Below are 26,684 nucleotides of genomic sequence, written 5' to 3' on the forward strand. Positions count from 1 at the left end.
ATCTGCACCTCTGAATCTGGGGCTTTTTACCATTATTAGGGACTGTTTTTATGAGAGGGGACATGTTGGCACAAAAAGGGGATGCATGACAAAAAAAATGTAAGCACTGGGGACGGACTTATGTTTTGGGGGTTTTTTCGGTTCAGGGAAGGGCATGCAACTTTAAATGGCTGTATCTTAGATTTATTTTACAGCTGATTCTTAAGGATGTCATGTTTTCTTTAAACATTTTTATTTGTTTTAGCCAGAAACTGTAAAAAGAAAGAAAGAAAGAAAGAAAGATGTAAAGAAATTATCGTTGGATTTGAAAAATCTCGAGGATATAGATAAATAGACAGACAGACAGACAGACACAGACAGACAGAGAGATAGAGAGATAGAGAGATAGATAGATAGATAGATAGATAGATAGATAGAGAATGGTAAGGTATTTTTTTTCATTTTTATTCATTAATTTTCGGGTCATATCTCGTTAAGCTGCTCATGCCTTCTTGCCATGTTTTTGAGAGAAATCAAGGCAGTTATCTCCTGTTTGGTGGAGCTGATCAGTAACTCCATGTAGTGAGGTTTCCATCTGAATCTTTACTTTCTTCTTGTTTATTTCAGAGAATATTCGGTTCCTCTGCAGCCGGCCTGAGTGCTGTCCTATCCTGACCCCTAGCTCGTGTTTAATCGCTGCTCTCCCTGGAAGCAGCGGCCCAGATAATTGCTCTGAGAACCCCAGATCAAATGCAAACTCTTCGAACAAACAAGCTTTCCCATGCACCCAAGCGGCAACACATCCCTGCGGAGCTGCGCGTTCCCTCCCTTCACCCCGAGCAAAGCGTGGCTTTAAACACGGAGCCTAAGAGCTTCCAGCTTCCTTCCTCTCCCCCCACATCTCTCCGTAATGAGCGTGATTATCAATCCAAACAATAGTTACAATAATTGCAGCATTAAAGGGTGGCCATGTCCCAGGCACTTCCTGTCCGGGGATGACTGACATGCGAGCGGCTTCCTGCTTCCTCTCCGAGTGAGTGGGAGTGCAGGAAAGGGCGGGGCCTTTCCGTGACGGCCGCTAGGAGCTAATGGGCTAACGAGGTTTAGTAATGTACCATGACATAATGTGATTATGTCATTCTATAATTATGTATAGTGGACGTTATAGAGGTTTGATGGGCTTGATTTAGCAGCAGAGTGAGGCGTTATCAGTCGCTGTTGCTTTCAGGGAGTCGTCTGCGTGTTTGTTTCGACTAATTTTCCTTGAATGCGGAAGAAACGTTTCAGACATCAAAGTGCATCCTGTTATCTTGTTTCACCACCATCTCTTTTTGATGATGGAAAATGTGGGATTCATTTTGATAGAAGCTTTTGAAAATGTGTTTTTGTTATTTCTTTATGTCTGATAAGTAAACATGTTTTGCAAAAACGATTCAAGGATTTTACGACATTTCTTGGATTTTAGGACGCTTCTAAGATTTTAGGATGTTTCTAGGACTTCAGGACATTTATAGGATTTTAGGTCATTTCTAGTATTTTAAAAAAGTTTCTCAGATTTTAGCGCATTTATAGGACATTTATAGGGTGTTTCGAGGATTTTTGGACATTGGTAATATTTTACTTTTCTCGGGTTTAAGGATGTTTTCAGGACTTCGGGAGATTTGTAGGATTCTAGCACATTTCTAGAATTTAAAGGATTTTACAATGTTTCTCAGATTTTAGGACATTTCTATGATTTTAGGGCATTTCTAGGATTGTACGACATTTCTAGGATTTTAGGACACGTCCAGGATTTTAGGATGTTTCTAGGATTTTTAGACGTTTCTCAGATTTTAAAACATTTCAGAGATTTAAGGATGTTTCTCAGATTGTAGGACATTTGTAGGATTTTAGGATATTTGTAGGATTTTAGGACATTTTTAGGATCTTATCTAGGACCCCTGTCTGGAGGTGTGGGGAATCCTCCACTGGTACTTTTTTTATAAACAAGCTTTATTTTGATGCTGTTTTATGCACTCTGGCACTTTATGAACACTAAAAGTACAAAACAATTCTCAGTGTCAATCACTTAATTTTTATTGTGAATTAAAAAAATATCTGGAGGGCCACCTGGCACCCTATTGGGGGCCAGATTCAGCCTGCGGTTCTTAAATTAAAGAGCACCAAAATAGAGCTTGTTTTTATAAGAACATTTTCCCCCTACTGCGGTCACATCTAAGCCCCAAATGTCCCAAAATTCTTAACAGCAATGGCCATTTATCTTAGGATAAAACAACAGTTCACATTATAGCATGCAGTCCTAAAGAATAACTCATAAACCAACATCTCTTACTGCCCCTGCATTCATAGCAGACTAGATTCGGGCTTGGATCAGTAAACCTGCTTTGAAAAGACGCCTCAAGTGTCTCCCGCTCTGGCAGACCAGTTTTACCGTTTTCACGCCTTCAGCCCTCGTCTGTAACCACCTGCACACCCGCAAACCGGCTAAGTTAACCTGGCTCATCATCAGCTATTATTACCCTGAGAACCAAAACAAAGGAGCCCGTCGTCGTCGCGCACACAAAGGCTTTCTCACACTTTCTGACATGTTTACACTCCAAACAGCCGGGCCCGAGCTGCTGAGAAAGACTCGTCAGCAGCCTGCCCTCATCGCTGAGCTGTCACACACATGCACAATAACATGCAAGCTCCTTTTCCATCCCCTCGCCCCCCCCGAGGCTCGGGACAGATTATGTGCGGACACGTTGTGCATGTGGCAGGTCCGTCTGTGCACAGTCTGTCTGGAGGTCAGGGCGCTGCTGCGTTGCATGTCACACACTCTGCTCTGCTGTCATGATGTCATGGCGAGGGTATGGGGACATTAATCACTCCATGGCATTTTGTCTGTGTCACAGCAAAGCTCTTGGACCAGCATCAAGGAAGTGGTTACACACTGTTTTGCTTTTAAAAGAAAGAATCTCCAACGGCAGGAACTACTTAAGAAACAAGACGGGGAGGATATTTGTTTACAGACGGGCCGGTGCTTGTGCCAATCTTTGGTTAGGGAGCCCAGATGGCACTTAGATGGTTGCTTCATGCACCTTTAGTACACTTACTTACACAGCTTAAGTTACTGTTAGGGATGTACAATTTGGTATTTTTGCTAATATGTGCCAATATTTTCTAACTCATTTTGGCCGATTGCCAACGCCAATATGTTGTTGGTGGCTGACTTAATACAAGCTTATCCGAAAACTGTCTGGCAACAAACAATCTCAGTTAAGCGGTGAGCTAAAACGTGTTTCTTGTGTACCACTTCATGGTATTTGCTTGATGTTTGAGGTTTTTTTTTGCCTCTTTCTCTTTTTTAAATGCAAAGCACGTTGGGTTTCTTTGCAATGCAATGTGCTCTAACAATAAAGTTTCCTTACCATGCATTGAAAAAAATTTGAAGAGAGAAATATGCAACCCAGTAACAGAATCTTCATGTATATTCGATTAGGGCTGCTGAGTTTGACAGTTTGAGCTCAGTTAGTTCAGACTGAGTTTTTACAGTACAGAAAACAACATAATGCTATTGCATTTAAGAAGATATTATTGCATTTTTCACAAATACTTATGTGGTGTCAGCCGCCGCCTGTCAGCCAAAAAGCTGACAAACAACATGAAGAAATGGTACATGGTAGGGGTCGACAGAAGCATACAGCCTAGCATTATCGGGGTCGATATATGGCATTTTGCTGATTATCTGTATCGGTATTTCATTTTAATGATCACTGATAAAATGTATTGATCAAAAAGAGCAAAGAAAGTGTCAGTGGGAGTAGCTTTTACGTTATAAAACCCCTAGGGGCTATTTTTATTTATTCATTTATCGTTTACATTTTCACTGAACTTTTTAAAAAATAAATAAAAGTTGCTGGCAACTTGGTATATACATTACAGTTGTGATTCAACTTGTGCTAAAGGCATTTATACCAAGTTTTGAGTTGGAGTTTGTTATATTGCAAATTCTAAATACTGAAAGAAAGACTTTCTTTTTTATTGAAAATGCACATCGGTTCCAAAAATCAGTTATTGGTCTCATTAAGTACTAATAATCGGTATCTGTATCAGCCCTGAAAAACCATTATCAGTCAACCCCTCATTAATGGATCTGCACATGTATAGCACCTTTCTGGTCTTCCGACCATTCATAACATTTTTGTGCTACAAGTCACAGTCACACACACATTCACACACTGGTGTCCAAATCTACAAGGTGACACCTGCTACTCAGTTTTTTAACATTCACACATATTCACACACTGATGGAACCGTCAAAATACTTTTACATGCCGACTGAACAAACTGGGGATCGAACCACCAACCTTCCAATTACTGGACAATCCGCTCCACCTACAGAGCCACAGCACAAAACACGTAACTACCACGATATGTCTGCTAGTTCGAGTATTAATTCGAGTAGTTAGCGAGTATTCAGCTGAGTCTGGGTCTGACTTACAGCTAAAACTCACCAATGTTTGCTCTAACTGTAAATGTAAGAGCAGAAAAGGGATGTAACAGGTCCGTGCAAATTTGAGGAATGACAAGAGCCGAGGACCACAGAGAGAAACTCAAACGGAAACAGAAACCCAAAACTCAAATATAGATATCGATTGCACATACTGAAAGCTTAGAAAAATGATAACCAGGTGACATTCCCAAAGTATGTTCAACAGCTGACTTCAAATTACAATGTAAAGTATTCATAGATCCACTTGGAAAATAAAAAACTAAAAATACAAATTGTGCGTACATTAAAAAATATTAAAGACTCGCGTAAATGGTTCAATGTTGCTTCAAAAATCACAGCTCTCCATCCGACTCCAGTGTGAGACTGTTACAGAGGAAGGTATGATGTAGGGGTGGGAAATATGGCCGTAAATAATACCTCAAGATTTCAGGGTATTTTTGAGATAACAATATTATTGACAACATGACAGCAATACTGGGAATATTTCATAACTTCATGAACATACATTTGCGACAAAATAAATGTTATAAATGTATATGTCCACATAAACTAAGTTTGCCTTCAGTGACATATAAAATGTTTCATTATTTCAACCTTTATGACATTTGTGTAAAATTTGACAGTATAACTTCTCGATTTATGGCCTAAAACATGTTTTACGAGGTCACCTTGACCTTTTATCTTCAATGACCAGATTCTAATCAGTTCATTCTTGAGTCAAAGTGAACGTTTGTGCCAAATTTGAGGAAACTATCTGAAGACCATCTTTGGATATTGTCTCAGAGGTGTGTGTGTGTGCACAGTTCAGTCCTACCTCCTCACTGCAGCAGCAGATTCTGGGTTCCTCATCCCGTACAGGAAAATGGTTCTCTCTGAAATCGTCTCCAAAATCTCTGGATCCTCCTCTGATGGCTCTGAGATTTCCTCCGAACTCGGCTCGTCTTCGATGGTCTCACCCTGTAAATGAGGTCAGATTGTTACCTTTATGCTGATTTTATGAGCTAGAGAAGAAAGAAAGTGAACTCCAATACAAAACTTCTGCCGTACAACATTTGTAATTAAATTTCAAAAATCACAATTTCACTCATAGACATAACAACTAGTATAGAGACACTTGTAGTGAATACTGCTATAAAACAGCAGTTAAGGTGCATAATATAAAATAAAACATTAACATGTTCTTTAATTTTCTGGAGGAGCTCTGGTGTCTGCTGATCCGTCTGCGTCTGTAATGTTACTAACAATCAGACTGTTTAGCTTCAACAACTGCCTACATTAAAAGAAAAGAAGAAGAAATACCCATAAAAGTCAACATAAAAAAGAAACAAACAATCAACATTAAAAATATCAAAAGATACTCAGTACTTGAATAAATATACGTACTTGAATTTGTTTTATGTTAAAACAGAATTATGTGAAACTTTTTATGAGCCTAAAGAAATAACAGATAAATCATCCTTCAGAAGCAGGTGTTTACCTTCAGCTAGGTAAAGTTCATGTCCCTGAAATTCACAGGAAAGGCAGCTATATTTGTATAGCACATTTCATAAAACAGGGCAATTCAAAGTACTTTACAGAGCAATAAAATGTAAAAACATACTAACATACTTAAATGAAAAGAGTAAAGAGAACAGATGTCAAAGGTAAAATCAGTTACTAAAATATTTTTAAAAATTTAAATTTAAAAAATCAACATTAGAAATGGCAAAAGATATTCGTTAGTTGAGTAAATAAATAAGTAATGAATAAATCCTGTTTTAGAGGCAGTGAATGTTTACCTTTAGCTTGCTCTGGTTCTGTTATGTTAGCATAGCAAAGTAAGCTAACGGCTAATACGTTTGATTAAAAAAGGCAAACTAGATAGAGATAACTATCACAAAATAAAGACATACGATCGTTTTTTACCATCTGAGTTTAAACAAATGTTTGGTCCCACGTGTTTTATTCCCCAATTTCTCTCTGAAAGAGGATTAGCTTACTGTCAAACACTGATGCTAACGGAAAAAAACGGCTACGCACCGGAAACGCGAACATAAAACTAAAACTAAAACTTACCGACATAACAGCACTTTCAGCTTATTGACACGATTTTTTAAAAACATATTAAATGTTTTCAGTCGCTAACAGCTCGAGAATCCCCCACTGGGATCCTTAATTTAGCACTGAAGCTAGCGGACGTTAGCCGCTAACGTTTTAAGCACAAACAAATGGGGTTTAACATGGTGAAAGTTAGCATCGCGGCTAGCGGCTGATACGACTCACCGGTGGGCAAATTCGCTTTAAAGAGCGCGTCAGGGCTCCGTGCACGCGCTCTACTTCATCCACACGGTGGTTTATAATATCAACAAACAAATATCAACACACTGAAACACAACTTTAACTTTAACGGAGTTTTTTGTTGCTTTTTTCAGCTCCGTTTGTTTCCATGTGTACCGCTCAGAGTCAACCAACACTAACGCTCTGACCTTTCACCTCAACTCAACCAAACTTGATACGTCATGGGCGGGATAAACAATCTGATTGGACAATGAGGACGGAACCACAAAGCGATTGGTTAAACAATGCACGATAACTTCATTTAATAATATTTTAACACTGAGATTTTACTCTGTGGTGTTTATATACATTAAATTTCAAGTATTTGATCACATGTTGTTGTTACTATGGTTAAATTATGGAGGCTTTATTTATTTATTATTCAAGTTTTTAACATGGGAAGAAGGCAAGTGGAGACGAGAGGAAACTACCCAAAAAATTTAAAAGAAATTAAGAAAAAAATCTGAGAAAAATTACCTGAAAATTAGTGAAAATAATACTAATACTAATACTAATACTAATACTAATACTAATACTACTACTACTACTACTACTACTACTAATAATAATAATAATAATAATAATAATAATAATAAATAAGTAAATAAATAAGTAAAAATAAAGTTAAAAAAAGAAAAACATGACTTGAGAAAAGTGACTAAAAAAATCTAAGAATATTGTAACATAAATTGTAACATAATTTTAAAAATGTAATCATGATCATTATAAATACAGGTTTTCATTAGCTTTCTTTTTCCCCTCTACATTCTTAGCTCATTTTCTTTTCTTAAATCATTTTCTAATTGTAGTATTATATAGGGAACATTTCTTTCTGAGTTTCTGAGATTTTAGGACATTTCTGGGATTTTAGGACATTTCTTGGATTTAAGAATTTTTCTAGGATTTAAGTACATTTCAAGAAGTTCAGGATGTTTCTTAGAATTTAGGACATTTCTAGAATTTTAGAACGTTTTGAGGAAGTTAAGACATTTCAAGGAATTTAGGGCATTTCTATGATTTTAGGACATTGGGGTCTTATCTAGGACCTCTGTCTGGGGTGTGGGGGATCCTCCACTGGCACTTTTTTGATCAACAAGCTCTATTTTGATGCTGTTTTATGCACTCTGACACATTATGGAGACTAAAAGTACAAAAACTATTCACAGTGTCAATCACTTAATTTTTATGTAACATTTTAAAATGTTCGGGGAGCCACCCGGCACCCTATCACGGGCCAGATTTGGCCCTTGGCCTGTAAGTTAAGTATTACAGGAACTGCAGGTTTTGGCACTTTTGGCTACATATGGCATGTTAGACCTGTGAATTTGTCTTTGTCACCACAGCAGCACATTTCTGCGTTGGCCTTCAGTTCGTCTACCTGCTCCGACATTCTTGCAGCTTTTCAAACAGCCTGTCTGGCTCCTCGGCGGCGTGTTCGGAGTATCACATCACATCTGATTACTGACTAATCTTGTTGTTCTTGGTCGGAGTTTCCTCATATGATCTGGATGCAGATAGCGTGAGAGTTGATACGGTATCATGCTACTGTAACACTAGTCATCCATTTACCAGCTATATGTCATGCAGCCGGGTCGGCCCCTGCCCTCCGCCGCCCACGCTCCTGCCTACCTGTCCTCCTCAGGCTTCATTTGCAATGCATTAGACAGCCGTTGAGCAAGATGCGTCATTCGCCTGTCATCACCGCCATGTGTGACAAATAACTCTCTAAATGGAGACACAATGCTCCGCTGACTTGTTCCTGTGCTAACAAAAATAAATGATTAACTCCAGGGAATTTCACTGGAAATTGTCATACAGGAAGAAAGTCATATTAGAGCTGATTATATGATCATCTTTGTGTTTTTTTCCCCAGAATCTGCAGCTGTTTGCACTTCGCTCAGCGAGACTGACAGGTACACAGCCACACGTGCCAAAATACGCAGTGCGGCTGGCGCTGGAGCTGGAGGAGCCTTGTTTGATCACCTAATCCTGTAATTAGTAGGTTGTGATAGTTGTCTGGGGATGCTTGATTGCAATCACAACACTGGACCCGCTGTGCTGTCCCCATAGCAGCGCGGTGATGCAAGCCGCCCTGTTAGCTTTGCCTCGCCGCCGTGTGAACAGTTTAGGGGTCACTGTGCTCCCTATCAGGGGCCAGCTTTGGCCCGCAGGCCCTATGTTTAGTATCACTGACATAGTGTGTGTATATTTTGTATCCGTTTGCAGCTGAGCGTATTTTTCACCCTGACTTGAGTGAGATTTTTTTGGGTGTCACGAGCCTTTAAAGGCCGCCCGGTGTTACTCAACAACAATAAATTTGAGCAAAAATGTGTGAAATGGAATATTTTCAGTCTCGTGTGGCACATCTGTTAGTGCGGCGTGGGCTGCCGGCAAAGTGGAGCAGTTTGTGTGAATGTACTGTATCTGTGTGTGTGAGTGTGTGTGAGAAGTAGGAGTCTGTAAATATGCGTAGGTGAGAATATCAACCTCCCAACCACACCTATTTTTAGAGCTATGTCAGCTTAAACCGAAAAATGACTTGCCTCGCACAAAAAAAAAAAGAAGTGAATATGCCACTTCCAGTGGTACAATCTGCCAGGCTGCACACAATTTTACCATAACAAACAAACACCCCACAACAACACTACCTCTGATATAGATATGAAGCAGGAGAGTGTGAATACATTAATAAAGGGGATGTGGTTTATTGTCTTGCGGAGGAAAAATTGAGCAATAACATCCTAAATCATGAGGCATATCCCAGAGAGCTGCAGGCTGGGACTCACACAGAGGTTAATGTGATGGCAGAGGAAGCTTCTTCTGTTACAGGTAGTTATTATGCCACAATTTCCCAACATTTTCTCCCTCCCCCGGGTGCCGATGTCTACCTCGTAACCTTCACCCACTCCTACCCTTCAAGTCTTCTTCTCAGTACAGTAGCAGAGACGCAGAGCCACTTCAAGGAGTGTGAGAGCGGCTTTCAAACAAACGCTGCCTCCCTTCAACCTCTGCGACGCCCCCTGAGTGTCAAACCAGACCTCTCTCTCCCTCCTTCACAGGAAGTTGTGGTCGAGACGTCAGCGTCAACAAACTACTGCAAGTTAATGTGAATTTTTATCCTCAAACCTGAGCAGAGTTCATGCAGAGGAGAGATCCATATACGAAAATGCAGCTACTGGCTCAAACCCTTTCATATAAACTGGCTTAATTTTGATCAAAAACATTCAAAGACAGCGGCGAGAAACTTAACAAGAAATGGCCCAAAAAATAGCAAGAAATCAGCAAAACTTTACAAGAAAATTACTTGAAAATAAGCATTAAAAAACTCCAAGACTGACTTCAAGAAAGTGCTAAAAAAATCCACATTTTTATTGTTGTTTTTATTTTTATTGTTTCTATGATTTTTGGACATTTTTTTGTTTTAAAGATGTTTCTAGGATTTATCGAATTATCGGATATTTCTTGGATTTTAGGACATTTTTCAGATTTCAGGACACTTTTGAATTTCACTTTTGGCATTTCATGACCTCTGTGGAATCAACCAGAAAATACCAGAATTTAGGACGTTTCTAGAATTTTAGGACATTTCTGGGATTTTAAGACATACATCTCAGTATGTTTCTCAGGTTTTAGTTTTTTTTTTCAGATTTTGGGACATGTCTCGAATTTTAGCACATTTTTAGGATTTTAGGATGTTTTCAGGTTTTTGGGATGTTTCTAGGATTTTAGCACATTTTTAGGATTTTAGGATGTTTTCAGGTTTCAACATCTCTCCTGGTCAAGTTGTGGATGTAATTTGTCATGAAGTAGGTGTTGATGGTGGCAACAGATAAGCAGCTAAACAGCTCACCCGCTGCCAAGCCATCAGTCACATTAATTAGAGAGGCGGCGCCCGGCGCAGAAGTTTTAATCGAGGAAAATCTGACAGCAACTTGGCGCAAATGAGTCAGTGAGAATTTGAACACTTTCATTTCAAAGTGTCATATTTGTCATACTACACTTCTCTGTGCACAGCAGCGGTACTCAACTTACGGCCCACAGGCTGAATCTGGCCCCTGATAGGATGCCATGTGGCCCCTAAACTGTTTTCTCATTCACATTAAAAATAAAGTGATTCACACTGTGAATTGTTTTTGTACTTTACTCTCCATAAGGTGCCAGAGTGCATAAAACAGCATCAAAATAGAGCTTCTTTGGGCCAAAAAAAGAGCCAGAGGAGGATCCCCCACACCCCCGACAGAGGACACAGATGAGACACTAATGTCCTAAAATACTTGAAACACCCTGACAGAAGAAAGGTACTAAAAGATTGTAGAAATATCCTAAAATTATTATTTTTTAAAATTATTTTTTATTATTTTTAGTGCATTTCCTGGTTTTTAGAATGTTGGTGGGATTTTAGGACATTTCTAGATTTTGAGACATTTTCGGATTTTAGGACATTTCTAGATTTTGAGACATTTTCGGATTTTAGGACATTTCTAGATTTTAGCACATTGCTAGGATTGTTTGATATTTGTTGGATTTTAAGACATTTCTCGGATTTTAGGACGTTTTTTGTTTTTAGGGTGTATGTAGGATTTTAGGACATATCCAACATTTTCAAATATTTGTAGGATATTTTTTAGATTTTACGACATTTCTAAGATTTTAGGGCCTTTCTTGGATTCTTCTGGACATTTCTGAGATTTTAGGACATTTCTTTAATGGTAGAACATTTAAAGGATTTTGGGATGTTTTTCTGATTTTAGGACATTAGGGGTGTGGTTAGGACCCTCTGTTGGGGATGCAGGGGATCTCCATGGACACTTTTTTGAAAAACAAGCTGTAATTTTATGCTTTTTTATTCACATAATTTTATTTTAATTGCGATGTTATCATGTTACTATGCTACAGAGAAAAGGTCTTTATAATAATAAAACATCTTCACACTTTTTTTCAGGTAATTTTCTATGTATTTTTTTCTTTTCTTTCTGTTTTGTTTTCTTATTATAAGTTGGTTTTTTTTTTAACATTTTACTAATATTCTGCAAATTTTGGGGCGATTTCTTCACTTTGGAGTTGAGTTGTCTGTTGAATGTGATGGAGAGAAAGAGGAGGAGAGAGAGGCAGGGAGGCAGAGGAGGTGAGCTTCAGAGAAATTAAACTAATATCACTCTCCGCCTGTAGTGGCTGATATTTCATTTACCAGCGGGGACCGAGGTGCTGCGACCCCCCCACCGCCACCACCACCGCCGCCACAACCTCAACCGCTATATCTGTCAGTGGCTGGCCCCGACACTCCCCTGCAGGTGATAACAGATTAAACCTATTCCATTTCATGCCTCAGGCTCCCAAATACAATCCATGTGGGGCTCCTCCAGGCCCCGCGGCTCCCCTGTGCCCCCCCTCCGGGCCCCCCGCCCTGGGCAGAAAGCTGGCAGCGGCTGCCCCAGTCCACTGGGCTAAGCCGCCGAGATGGAGGCCTGCAAGATTACAGGCCATCTGAGGAAATTACTCTGTGTGTGTGTGTGTGTGTGTGTGTGTGTGTGTGTGTGTGTGTGTGTGTGTGTGTGTGTGCGTGTGTGTATAATAGGGTTATGTCAGCTTAGATGGTCCGTGTGCTGTATTTAACACCGTCTTGCCTTCTCTTTTTCACTTATTAAAGTTTAGAAAGTATCTCAGAAGCATAATTGTGACTGAGTACACATGCTGATGGCGAGGCGTCTCACCTCCAGGTTCCAGCCACAAGAAATGAAGCGACCGCCGCTCCGCTGATGTCTTATTCCTCCGAGTCAAGAAATGTCCACTGCAGGGAGACTTTTCTTGCTTTGCTTTGGGGGCCACTTTTATAAATTGACAGGAGGACAGGAGGCAGCGGCCACATACATGTTTCTACAGTTTTAGGATGTCTATAGGATTTTAGGACGTTTCTAGTATTTTAAGATGTTTGTAGGATTTTAGGACATTTCTTGATTCATATTTATAATTCTAGGATAGAAGGAATTTTTTTGGATACACTTCTACGATTTTATGACGTTTCTATAATTTAAGGATATCTTGGATTTCAGGACATTTCTTGGATTTTAGGACTTTTTTGATTTTAGTAAATTTCGATCTTATCTAGGACCTCTGTGGGGGGTGTGGAGGGTCCTCTCTTGGCCCCTATTTTGATCAATACTCTCTATTTTGATGCTGTTTTATGCACTCTGGCACCTTATGGACACTAAAAGGACAAAAACAATTCCCAGTGTCAATCACTTTATTTTCATAGTGAATCTGAAAATGGCTGGAGGGCCACCTGACATCTATCGGGGGCCAGATTTGGCCCGCGGGCCGTAAGTTGACTATCACAGGTCTACAGGATGCCGCTGAGGTGCTTCCCGCCTGCATTCCTGCACTCCAACCAGGAACGGTGTCAGAGGAGGAAATGAGAGAAATCGAACCCACGGAGCTTCCTCAAACGTGGGCTTCCTGAACTCAGGAAATGGAACGGCCCCCCGGTGTTTAAAGGTAGCCCAAAGTGACCAGAGCTCTGTGCTCTCTGCTCCTCTGTGGCCCCTGAGGCCCCTGAGCAGACTGGGACTGACATCAAAGTGTCGCAGTCTTAAGAGAAAACACATTACAGCAGAAAAGCTGATGCTGGTTGTCTTTCTGACTGTTTTTCTCTGCAGAAGCTGGAAGGCTCTGCAGGCAGTTTTATCGCCGCCTCCATCTCTCCTGGTCAAGTTGTGGATGTAATTTGTCATGAAGTAGGTGTTGATGGTGGCAACAGATAAGCAGCTAAACAGCTCACCCGCTGCCAAGCCATCAGTCACATTAATTAGAGAGGCGGCGCCCGGCGCAGAAGTTTTAATCGAGGAAAATCTGACAGCAACTTGGCGCAAATGAGTCAGTGAGAATTTGAACACTTTCATTTCTAAGTGTCATATTTGTCATACTACACTTCTCTGTGCACAGCAGCGGTACTCAACTTATGGCCCACAGGCTGAATCTGGCCCCCTGATTGTTAGGTCTTACAAACGTTGTCTCACTTTGCCATGCATCATTGCACTTAGGAAACCAGACATAGCACTTCACATCACAAATTTGACGTTGCATTTTGTCTCAGGTGTCAAACCAAACTCTCTGCCGCTCTACTTTAAAGTTCTACAGGTCACGAAGCTAAAACTTGCAGAGCCGCCGTCATAGAATCACGCCGTGTTGAGCTACTTTTCGTCTTTGTAAACGGAGGCGTTTCCCTCCTCTATCCTTGTCCTCCTCCAGTCCATTTTCCTTCACAGACACGCCGTGCAAGACGTCCACAATGCGAGACTCAGTAAACCTGCTCTGTGCTTCTCGACAACCAAACAGCAATTCCTCCAATGACCCCTTAAGCGCCGAAGATTACCTTATGAAATGAGAGACGGCGATTATGGCTATATTTACAACTTACTTAGCCCTCACTAGAATCAGCATCCCAAAAGAGAAATATGAAAAATATAGATTTATTGCCTTCTTAGGTAGCCGAGGCAGGATCATCTGTGATTATACCTTATATTCCTATTTTCAGAGCGGGATATCGTAGAAAATGTGCTTTTTCTTTAGGAAGGAAGAAAAAGTTCAGCTGCAGTTTAAGGCCAAATTTACTTGCAGCGTCCCGCAAGGAAGTATCTCAATTTTTGTGAGCATGTGGAGTTAAAAAGCAACGAGGAGGAGGAGGGGGGGTTGAAGAAGTGAGCTCTCCACAGCTTAGTAAAACTCTTCAGACACAGAAGCAAGAAGCAAACACTCGTATTTCCGAGAGGCTGGGCATTGATGTGGGATTGTGATGTGTAACTGCAGAGCTGATGCATAACAGAGCGCGGAGGAAAAATAGCAAAACGGAGTGAAGATTGAGGAAGAAATCAAGAAATAGAGATGTGTGTATTTATACTGTATCTCAGCTCTGCACATTGGAGTGTGTTTGTGAGTGTGATTTCTCTCATGTATCGCTCGCACTAAGAAGAGCTGGCTGATGATAAACAGGATTAGCGGATTATTAGAGGGGGCTGAGGTGTGTGTGTGTGTGAGTGTGTAACACGGGAGTGTGACAGGGATGTGTGTGTTTATGCGTCTGCGTGAAGCCGCTGTTTGCTTATTTTTCTCCCGTTCCCTGGTCACACCCACACTCAACTTCAGTATCAATGCGTTTAAAAAAAATCCTCAAAATAGCCGTACGATCAATGCTTGACCTGTTTCTGCATCAATCCCACACATCTCATCACGCTTCTTTTAGCCTTTTTATGTTATACTATCTGTCAGGCCCGGCGCGAGACTGTTTTATATGAGGAGGGGGCAGTAACAGATATCTGCTTATTATTAGGAGTTATTCTTTCAGACTGTGTGCTAAAATGTGAACTGTTTTACATTTTTATCCAAAGCTAAATGCCGCTTGTTTTTTAGATTTGAGAACATTTGAGGCTTCGATATGACCTCAGCAGATCCGTCTTTCATAAACAAGCTCCAGTTTGGTGCTTTTTATGCATTATGGCAGTGAAACTAAACTTTGGCCCCTGATAGGGTGCCAGGTGGCCCCCCAACTGTTTTCTAATTCATAATAAAAATAAAGAGATTCACACTGGGAATTGTTTTTGTACGTTCAGTCTCCATGAGGTGCAGGGTGCAGAAAAAAGCATCAAAATAGAGCTTGGTGATCAAAAATTTGCCAGTGGAGGATCCCCCACAAGCCCCGTCTTGAAACCAGAAACTTCTTAAAATCCTAAAAACATCCCAAAATCATACAAATGTCCTTAAATCCTAGAAACTTCCTAAATCCTGGAAATGTGCTAAAATCCCAGAAATGTCCCAAAATCAAACGTGTCAGGGTAAGTTGAGTATCCTTGCATAAGTGACAATAGCTGCTCAAAGTGAGAATATTTTCGGGGCTAAAATTGGTTATGTTTGGTGTTAGTGGGGCAGTCGGAGCACTTGGGGGGGCACTGCCCACCCATACCCACGCTTAGATCCGGCCCTGCTTGAGAGTGAGACCCCGTGTCTCGATGACACGACGGACTCGGTATCTGTGTCACCAACTCAGCGCTTCAGGGGAGGAATCCTGCCGCCGACGCTCTCAAAGCGCCATGAAAGAGAAAATGAAGTCATTATCCAGACCTCCCCTCCTGCTCTCCTCTACTTTACACCTCACAAAGTCGCCGCCGCCGCGCCAGAGACTACAGCCGAATTTGCATGAAGTTAACAGAAAGGCGAGAGAAGAAAGAGCAGGGATCTATTCATTACCAGGTAATGGAGGCTGATGAAAGGGAGAGTGTGAAATAGCTGATAGAGATTTGACCATGCATATTTAAAGGAAGAAAGAGAAGGCCAGAGGGAGCGACGCGCCTATCACCGCCACTCTGATAGGCCGCCGCCTAATCACAACGCCATCAGACTGGTCCGACCCCGCCAGGCTGTCGGAGGCCCCGACAGGCCGCTGTGACTGAGGGACTCAAAACTTTCAGCACCCGCTGATGGTGAACAAGGCAACAGTCTAAAGCTAAACTGTGGCTGTTCTGATTTTAGTCCTGAAATCAGGACAATAAATCTACAGCAAAGTTATCGACCCCAAAATGCTTTAAATCACACACTCAACCGGCTCTGCTGTGGGGGCCACTTCTGTAAAATGACAGCAGGCCAGGGGCCAAACCCAGAAGCTCCACTCATGCCTCTAGGATCAAAGGACATTTCTTGGCCTTTTACTTGTATTTTTTTTTCAGATTTTAGTACGTTTTTTTTTTTTTTTTTTTTTTTAGCATTTTAGGACATTATTTGGATATTTATTGGAAGAGGATTTAAAAAAAATAATTTTAGGACATTTCTCAGATTTAAGAAACATTCTCTAATTTTTGGAAATTTCCAGGATTTTAAGACGTTTCTAGGATTTAGGAATGTTTCTTGCATTTGAGGACATTTTTTTTAATTTTAGGACATTTCTCTTATTTAAGGACGTTTCTTGGATTTTTGGATGTTTTTAGGATTTTAGCACATTTCTGGGATTTCAGGATGTTTCTATGATTTTAGGACATTAGTGTCTCAGCTGTGTCCTCTGTCGGGGGTGTGGGGGATCCTCCACCGGCTCTTTTTTTGATCAACATGTCTCTGACACCTTATGGAGACTAAAAGTACAAAAAACAATTCCCAATCACTTTATTTTTTTTGTGAATTAGTAAATGATTGGGGGCCACCCGGCACCTTTTCAGGGGCCAGATTTGGCCCATGGGCCATAAGTTGAGTAATACTGTTCCTGTTTTTACATACCATATCTTAAAGTTAAAATATTGAAATGTGAAAAAACGTCACACCTCTGAGTGCTGTTTGTGACAGGAAGCTTTATGGGAAATGTGGTTTTAGTTTTGAGGAACTTTAGCATTTTAACACTGAGACAGAAGCTTTCAGTTTGTTCAAAACGTTCAACAAATGAATAATGATTTAAAGAAAGATATATTAACTACATTATTTAACCCTTTGCAACCTGAGCAAAACTGGCTTATTTTTTTTAAACATGTGAAGAGGGCAATGAGCAACTTAACAAGAAATGACCCAAAATTTAACTCAGTCAAAAGTACAAGAAAATTAGCTGACAAACAGCAAAAACATAAATGGGAAGGTAAAGAAACAAACAAACAAGAACAACAAAAAAGAAATGACCTGAAAAATATGCTTAAAAATTTAAAAAAATTCTGTAAAATCATTTCAGATCTATAATAATGATAATAATAAATATAAATCTCTCTCGGCATATTTTCCATAGCTTTTTTAAAAACAATTTTCCAAATCTAAATTTCTTGCAAATTGCTGGACATCTCTTGCAATTGTATGGCCTTTTTTCTATATTTTGGAAAGAAATCAAACTAATGAACTCTGGGTTTAAAGGTTTAAATACTAACGAAGGGCTAAAAAAATACAACACATGAACACTGATATTAGTAAAAATTACAAGAAAAATAGCTGAAAAAATCCAAAAATCAAACAAACAACATGGAGATGACCTGAAAAAATGCTTAAAAATTCAAATAATTCTATAAAATAATTTTAAATCTATAATTACTTTAATAATACATATATAGCTCTCTGGGTACTTTTCCCTGCATTAAAAAAAAAAAAAAAAATCTACAAATTTCTTGCAATTTGTAGAAAATGTTTTTACTCCCAATGTATCTTTTTTCTCTTCATGTTTTGGAAAGAAATCAAACTGACTGAAACTCTAGGTTTAAAGGTTTAAATACTAGTGAAAGGCTGAAAACAAACAAACAAAAAAAACAAACCCCAAAACCCCAAGAACACTGACATCACTTCTGGGTTTTAAAGGGTTAAATTAAAAAAAAGTGAAAAGCTTGTAGAATATGCAGTGTGATAAATATGTATTATGGAGCGTAAAGCAGACACCTTTAGGGACTGTTGGTGAAATAAAGTCTCAGCACAAATATTGACAGTCCCCTATGTACAAGAACACACACACACGCACACACACACACACACACACACACACACACACACACACACACACACACACACACACACACACGCTCCTACATGGGAAACCAGACTTTCAGTTGGTGGTCTTTCCTGTCTGAGCAGCACAGGTGTGTGTGGTGTGTGTGTGTGTGTGTGTGTGTGTGCGTGTTTGACTCCCTCCCCGTCTTTAAGGTAACGCTTAATTAGACCACAAACCGACAACCCTGTGTGTGTGTGTGTGTGTGTGTGTGTGTGTTTATGTGTTTTCAAAAGCGAGAAAATAACAATATTTCCACTTTTCTGTTGAATACAAGTGTTGAAAAGTCACAACAACGACCGAGTGCGATTTCCAGGACACATATCTCCGCTGCGCCCCCCCGCCCGCCCGCTCAAACACACAAACAGCTCTCGCCTCTTACAGAGCATCCTGTTCACAAACACCTCGAGAGCAAGTTATTTTGTGCTTCTCGGGCTCGCTGGTACAAAGGAAGAATTAGGGAACTTATTTGTGTAGTAGCGTGCACTCACTTCTACAAAGGGGGAATTAGGAAGTTATTTGTGTAGCTCATGTTCACTTTTTAAGAGAGCAAGCCATCAGTGGAGCTGTTTATCTGCGCCGCTACAAAGCCAGGATTAGGGCCCTGTCTTTGAGGCCCGCTCCCTAATCCCTTTATGGATGTCACCTGTCATCTCTCTCTAATCACCCTCCAACTTTCGCTCTCCCTCCGTACCTCCGCCGCCACCTCAACCTCCTCCCGCCGCCGCCGCCGCCGCCGCCGCCTCCTCTCCGTCCTGCTATCTGCTCATCACAACCGCCTGCTTCCCCGGACGGAGGAGAAGAAACGACAGAGAGTTCAAGAGTGAGGGATGACGAGAGATGCGGAAAAAAAAAATCAGTGGCACTCTGAGGAATAAAGGTGCTAACTAGAACCATATGAGGTTCTTTTGGCTCATTCTCACAAGAGAACACTTTAGAAACTTTTATTAAGGTTTGCACTGGAAGCCTTTAAGAGAGGTCTATGTAGAAACCTACATAAAAGGTAATATCTAAAACCATCTTTGTAAGGTTCCCCCAAGAACCACGTATGCAAGGCTCTAGAGAGAACTCTTTATGGATACCCTGCAGAAACTTTTATTAAGGTTCGAACTGGAAGCCTTTAAGAGGGGTTTGCCCAGAAACCAACATTAAGTGTAATATCTACGACCAAGAACCCCCTATGCAAGGTTCTTATAGAGAACACTTTGCAGAACCTTTACACCTTTGTGCGAAGAAACACCAACTCATTGTATTCGAGTGGGAACCCTTTTATATTCCAAGGATTTCATCTAGAATCCACCCAAGGGATCCTACTGAGAACCCTTTCATTTTCAAACTCAGTATAAAGGGTAATGTCTAGAACCATCAGTGAAAGGTTCCACCAAGAACTGCCTATGAAAGGTTTTACAGAGAAAACTTGAACGGTGCAATGGTTCCACCAAGAACTCTCTCTTTCCACCGTCTTAGTGTCAAACAAAAAACAACCTGTTAGGTTCTACCGAAAACCCCTGCCATATTTCCAGGGTTTTATCTAGAACCCACGCAGGAGTTCCAACTGGAACCCTTTCAAAGGGATCTACCAAGACACCAACATAAGGCGTATTATCTAGAACCATCAATGAAAGGTTCAACCAATAACCACCTCTGAGAGGTATGGTGGTTCCATACTGAAGCCTCTCTAAAAGTTCTGTATCAAGAACTTCTCACCTTGGAAAATTGCATATCAAAACCCAGCCAGGAGGTTCTCCCAAGAACCAATATACTCAAGGGCTACATTTCTACAGAGAACCCTTTCATATTCCAAAGATTTCATCTAGAACCCATCGAGGGGGTTCTCTAAAAATAGTTATTGACTACATTACCCATAGATCTCTCTTCAACCAACCACGGTTTTAGTTCTTAATGGAACTATTAGTCTTAATAAGAACCTTAAAGAACCCTTTCTATAAAAACAGGGGTTCTTCAGAAGCAAACTGTTCTGTGTAGAACCTCAGCTGATCAGGATGAACCCTTTTAGAACCTGTATTTCTCAGAGTGTGGAGGAACACACTCCCTGGCAGCGGGCCTAATACCAGCCGGAGGCCGTGAGTCTCTCGCTCCACCGTCTCCGTCTTTTTTCTCTCGGTTCTTTTCATCGCTCCTCTATCTCCACACCGGTTCCTCTCATCGCTCTCACACCTTCTGCTTTTGTCGCTCACACTCATGTTCTGCCAAGATCCCTGCAGCTTTTTCAAGCGGGAGTCGTTCTCCGTCCACAAACTGCTGTCCATCTATCCGTCCATCCATCCTGTCCTACAGGGACGTTTGTAGGATGTGAAGACAGACACGTCTACGGGTCAACCTCATTGTTAAACAGGCTCTATTTTGATGCTTTTTATGCACTTTGACACCATATTTACCCTGATTTTTTATTTTTCAAACTTTAATTCTGACTAAAATAGAATAAAATCTGATTCTGTTAAAAGTATGAGTAGTTGTTAGTTATCCTGAAGGCCTGAAGGTGCAGGGATGTTTTTTCTTTTTAATTCTTGGTGGTGTCTGTTTTTCCTTTACCAATTTTTGGAGATTTTTTAAAACTTTTGGCTACTTTATTTCCTTATTTAAATATTCTTGCATATTTGTTTTTTTCATCAAAACTTTATGGTGTTTGGTATTTTTCGTTAAAGAATTTTGGCTTTTTTTCAGGGTTTTTGTGTGATTTTTTTCCTTCAAAATTTTTATTTTCTTAAAAATTCTTTTGCCGTTTTATTTTCACTGGAAATTCTTGCAGATTTTTTTTTTAACTTTTAAATCTTTTTTTTCATTAAAAATGTTTGGCTTTTTTTTCTTAAAAAGTTTGGTGATTTTTTTAATTTTGGGGGGCAATTTCCTTTGAAAATAAATTGCATTTTTTTCTCTAATTTTTTTGTGATTTTTGTGATTTTAAAAAGTTTTGATGATTTTCTTTTTTCCTTAAAATTTCTCTGCAATTTTGTGTTATGTTTTTCATAAAAAACTTTTGGCAACTTTTTATTATTCTGTAAAACTGATATTTCATTCTCTATTTCTTTTTTTTCAATTTTATATTTTCTTTTGAAGGTTTTGGTGATTTTTAAAGAAAACGAAAATGTCTTATAAAGCCGTCTTCCAAAATAAAAATTACCAGCCCTTTAGACCTCTTCCTATTTTTGAAAGAATATTTATATTTACCATAATAACACTGAGGGCTGAAGCTCGGACGCCTAATGACACCACTGCTGTCCTGCTATCTCTCCATCAATCTCTCCTCATCTCCTCTCAGCTTGCATGTTTAATGTGATGTATTTATCCTGCGTGTAATGTAAGCCGCAGCTGGCCATTAGTCAATTATGAAATTTAATCGTAACAATTATGAGAATCCATAGCGATTAACGCAGCATTTCCTCTTTCATTTACCCCTGATGATTTTGAGGGGCCATGAATCCTAACTTCCTTATCTCTTTCTCTCTTCCTCCTCCTCCTCCTCCTTCTCCGAATCGTTTCTCCTCAAACTTTTCATCGCTCTGTCTCCACAGAACCTGCCCAGACAGACCTCGCTCGGCTCCTTTAAGCCTAACTAATCGAAACTGTGAATGAAAGTGTGGTTTAAGAGGAAAAAAACTGCGTATATCTCATTAGGCCTTGTCTGGCCTCCATCACATTAAGCCTTCTCCCTTTCTTTCTGTTTCTGGGCAGTCGAGCGGCGCAGTAGCGTGCGCAGGGCCAGGGACTGAGGAATCTGATAGGGATAAACCAATTTGCCGTCCACACAAACATCCCAGCAGGCTTACGCCCCCGCCCCGGCTCCCATTGCTCATTTAAGATGGCGGTCGGAGAGGCCAGCAATTAAGTTTTAATTAGGTGGGGTAATTATTGCCGGGCAGGAAGTATCAGACGCCAGGCTGATTGTTCTCTGGCCTGAGGAGGAGGGGATGCGAGCTAATGGGGGGGAGGTGGGGAGGCGAGGAGTGGGAGACCTTTACGCCCACAAACCCCCCTCCACTCCCACCTCCATTCACACTGTCCGTGACCTTCAGCAGCGTGTGAAAGTTTCACTCGGTAGTTTAGTCCAGGTGGCTGCTGCACCTTTTTAACACACAAAATATTACTTATAATACTAATAATACTTTAACATCTTTAACATGAGCAAAAAAGTTAAATTATAATGCTTTAATATAGAAGGCCACATTGTGAGGTTCAATTTAGGCAAAATTAAAGAATGATTTGTCACAATTTTGGTCTTAATTTCATCGTTTAGGCTGATGACACCCAACTCTCTAGTCCCCAATACGGTGCCCTGTGGGCGCCCCAACCATTCACTAATTCACAGTCAAAATAAAGTGATTGACCTGGAAACTGTTTTTGTATTTTTAGTATACATAAGGTGCCAGAGTGCATAAAACAGCATCAAAATAGTTTGTTTATCAAAAAAAAGAGGTCATAGCTAAGACTATAATGTCCTAAAATCCTGAAAATGTCAAAAATCCTAGAATTGTCTGCAAATCACAGAAACATCCTAAAATCACATTTCAATGAACTTAGGACATTTTTAGTATTGTTGGACATTTCCTGGACTTTAGGACATCCCCAGGATTTTTAAGACATTTCTTAGCCATCAGATTAACAGTATGGAGACGTGTGACTAATTCTGCATCAACATTTTGCTTTAACACCTTGCAAACAAACAAAAGCAAATAAATGCCTCTCCGTGCATATGTATGCCCATACACACGTATATGTACAGAAAAAAACCTCTCACAGACCCTATTAGCAAGCATTTAAAGAGATTCCTAGGATTTTAGGACATTTCTTAGACATCAGATTGATACTAAAGAGAAACATTACTTATTCTTTATCAACGTTTTGCACGACAACATCTTGCAAACAAAAACAAATAAACGCCTCTCCGTGCATATGTGTGTATCCATAGACACATATATGTACAGAATAAAACCTCTCACAGACCCTATTAGTAAGCATTTAAAGAGATTTCTAGGATTTTAGGACATTTCTTGGATTTTAGGACGCTTCTAGTGATTTAGGATATTCTGAGGTCATTAGGACATTTTTAGGATTTTAGGACATTTCTTGGATTTTAGGATGTTTTTAGGATTTTACGACATTTTGAGGTCTTTCGGGACATTTCTCGGATTCTAGGACGTTTCTAGCATTGTAGGGTATTTCGGACATTTCCTGGACTTTAGGACATCCCCAGAATTTTAAGACATTTCTTAGCCATCAGATTAACAGTATGGAGACATGTGACTAATTCTGCATCAACATTTTGCACTTTAACACCTTGCAAACAAACAAAAGCAAATAAATGCCTCTCCGTGCATATGTGTGCCAATACACACATATATGTACAGAAAAAACCTCTCACAGACCCTATTAGTAAGCATCATCCACTGGGGAGTGGGGGATTCACCCACAAAACCCCCTGACACCCCCTTACCATCTCTTATCAGCAGACACCACCAACCTCCCCGCACACACACAAACAGACCATCAATGATGTCACCGGGCTAATCTCGTCGCGCCTCGGAACCCAATTAAAAAACAGAGATGTGTGGCTGCCAACATCAGGAATCTAATCACATTCCAGGAAAAGGCGCGTAATTTCCCTGGCTTTCTGCTGGGGTCGAGATAGAGATTGAGAGTACAGGCAGCAGGGACGGGGCGCAGCTCATCACACTCGGGCCCCTGAGGTAGGCCTGAAGGGTGCCGGGGCCGGGCTATGTGTGTGTGTGTGTGTGTGTGTGTGTGTGTGTGTGTGTGTGTGTGTGTGTGTGTGTGTGTGTGTGTGTGTGTGTGTGGCAGCATAGAAGAGAAAAAAGAAGCAGTTATAGGCTCAGAAATGTTGCCAGGGTAAAAAAAAAAAAAAAAAGCCTGAATAAACAACAACGAAGCATTAATCCATGTAACCGCCCCACCAGGCTCAACAATAGCTACAGACGCAGAGACAATGCGTCCATAGGGACAGCCATGTCAGAGACGTAAGTGGTGCTAATATACGAGCAGATATGAACATGCTGCTTCTACACACAATGTATAATCCACAGATTCTCAGCTGGTTTTATTTGGGGGCCACTTTTGCACAATGACAGGAGGCCAAGGGCCAGTCACAGCAGCCCCAGACATTTTTTTTTTTTAATTATGGGACATTTCAGAGATTTTAGCACATTTCAAAAATTCTAGGATATCAGAATGTTTCTAGGATATTAGGACGTCTCCAGGATTTAGGACATTTTGGGTATTTTTATGACATTTCTAGGATTTTAGGGCATTTCGAGGATTTTAGGACACCTCTAGGCATTTAGGACATTTCGAGAATTTTTAGACATTTCCTGGATTTTATCCAGGATTTCCTTTTTTATTAAATGGGGATTTCTTTTTCCTTTTTCCTCCCTAAAAATATTGGTGAAATTTTTGTCTTTTTTGGGGCCAGGCAGGCACAGACCTGCTCCAACATTGAAACAGTCGTGACCACCAAAGTATGGCGTATTGATCCGAGTCATGCAGAGTTTTCTCAGAGTCGGGCTGTCGAGTGTGGCCTAGTTTTGGGGTTTCCATGCAGCTCAGGTAGGGGGGACTCTATGAGGTTTGCGGTGGTTGTGGGAGGGCGGTGGTGGTAAAGGTGGTCAGTTCATGACCTGGTCAGGAATGCAGTCACCCTTTGGAGGAGAGCCACAGGGACTTTACACCAGGGGGAAACTCTACACCTCCAGTAGAAAGCCCTGTCAATCACCTCCAGGCCCTCGCAGAGGAGGCCCGGCGCTCCTGCAGACGCACCGCTGCAGACCCAATGGAGTCAGCCGAAGGGGTACTTTTGATTTTCTGTCCACAGAAACGTCCTGCTCGTTGGTCCCTCTCTGTCTCTGCGTGCGGGGGGGTGGGGGAGGAGGTGCCCCGTCTTGCTGAGATGGGAGCAAACACAGTTGACAGCTTCCTTCCTCACAGTAAACACTGCAGCGCCACTTAGACATGGGTCAGGGACACCGCTCCACCTCCCACCGCCCGCCTCACCCACCCACCAAAACAGCCTCTCCCACAGTCACCCCACCCTCCTCCTCCTCCTCCTCCTCCTCCTCCTCCTCCAAGTTTGCCCTTCGTCATGCAGCCAGACATGTGACCCGATGGTCTGCATTACCTTTCATGTCTTCACAAACACACCCCGCTCCCCCGCACCTCCTCTAAACACACACACACACACACACACTGCACTTTACCCCTCTCAGCTGGCTCTTAGCACACACTGAAGGGTCTTTTAGAAGATGAGACAACAATGTGTCGACAGCTAGTCGCTGGTCAAAAGGAAGCTGAGAGACGGACATGCCGACTGGTTTTACTGACTTCAGGATAAAATAATAACCGTAAAACAGCGTCGCTAAAGCTACAGCCTGTCGGCCCAATCTAGGCCCCAAAAATGTTGTTGGTCCCCAAACAAGAAATGTCAGAAAATCCTGGAAATGTCCTAAATCCTAGAAACATCATAAAATCTGAGGAACATTATATTAAAATCCTTAAAATGTCTTAAAATCTTTGAAACTTCAAAATGTCCTAAAATAAAAAAAAAAATAACAAAAAGACATCCTAAAATCTGAGAAATGTCCTAAAGTCCAAAAAATGTCCTAAAATCTGAGAAATGTCCTCAAATCCAAGAAATGTCCTAAAAAAAGAATGTATGGGGCGGGTGTGACTGGCCCCTGGCCCCCCGTCAGTTTGTAAAAGTGGCCCCTAAGAAAACTAAATAAAGTCACCTGCTGTAAAGATTCTGCGGCTTTTGGAATTTTAATCGAGCGACGCCAGAAGAAGACGAAGGCCTGAATTTGAGCCCACATGGCTTAAGCTCGGTCATCAGTCGCGTCTTGACTTGGAGATCTGGAGTGACCTGGTTTTGCCTCTGAAAACGTGTCACCGCTCGTCCTTCCAATTCAAACTCGCTGATTAGATGAATTTGCTGACATTTCACTGGAATCTCAAACACACACAGGAAGTGGTTTGGACGGCGGCGGGTTCGCTCTGTACTGATTCGGGGAATTAATTGCGACGCTTTCATCTTCGTTTTCAGAACAATGCTCATTTATTTATGCCGAATATTATGCCTGGCATGTCAATTAATTATCAGCAAATTTGTTGGTAAGATTCAGCGTGTGTGTGAGAGTAATTGAGTGTGTGTGTGTGTGTGTGTGTGTGTGTGTGTGTGTGTGTGTGTGTGTGTGTGGTGTGTGTGTGTGTGTAATTGAGTGACGTTGCCTCCGTGGGGAGCTGGGGATTGGACTGCCAGTTCTAGATGCAGTTTTCACGTCCTAATTGAAGTTGGTCTTTTGAAGTAATTAAGATAAGGGTGTGGAGACAAAATAATTGGTATTATGCGACAGTAATTAAGCCATGCTGTTTTTTTTTCCT

At 40.9% G+C, this 26,684-nt stretch overlaps 1 protein-coding gene across 4 annotated transcripts in view; it reads right to left on the bottom strand.

The window, feature by feature from the left end:
* LOC148185827 (uncharacterized) overlaps positions 1-26,684 on the bottom strand; it is a 377,412-nt gene that overhangs the window by 145,792 nt on the left and 204,936 nt on the right. For 2 of the 4 annotated variants that reach the window (XR_015775443.1, XR_015775444.1), the window contains exons 1-2: positions 6,737-6,926; positions 5,289-5,431 (exon numbers count right to left, since the gene is read on the bottom strand). Coding sequence is in view for 1 of the 4 variants with exons in the window: in XM_088072367.1 (XP_087928493.1) it covers positions 5,289-5,431 (143 nt within the window). In the remaining 3 variants the exon portion in view is untranslated. Of the gene's footprint in view, positions 1-5,288; positions 5,432-6,736; positions 6,927-26,684 lie in introns of those variants that run through there. The other 2 variants (XR_015775442.1, XM_088072367.1) reach the window with 1 other exon arrangement.

This window comes from Plectropomus leopardus, chromosome 22 (assembly GCF_026936395.1).
Source record: "Plectropomus leopardus strain MGB_pleo_1.0 chromosome 22, ASM2693639v1, whole genome shotgun sequence".
In the NCBI taxonomy this organism is placed as follows: domain Eukaryota; kingdom Metazoa; phylum Chordata; class Actinopteri; order Perciformes; family Serranidae; genus Plectropomus; species Plectropomus leopardus.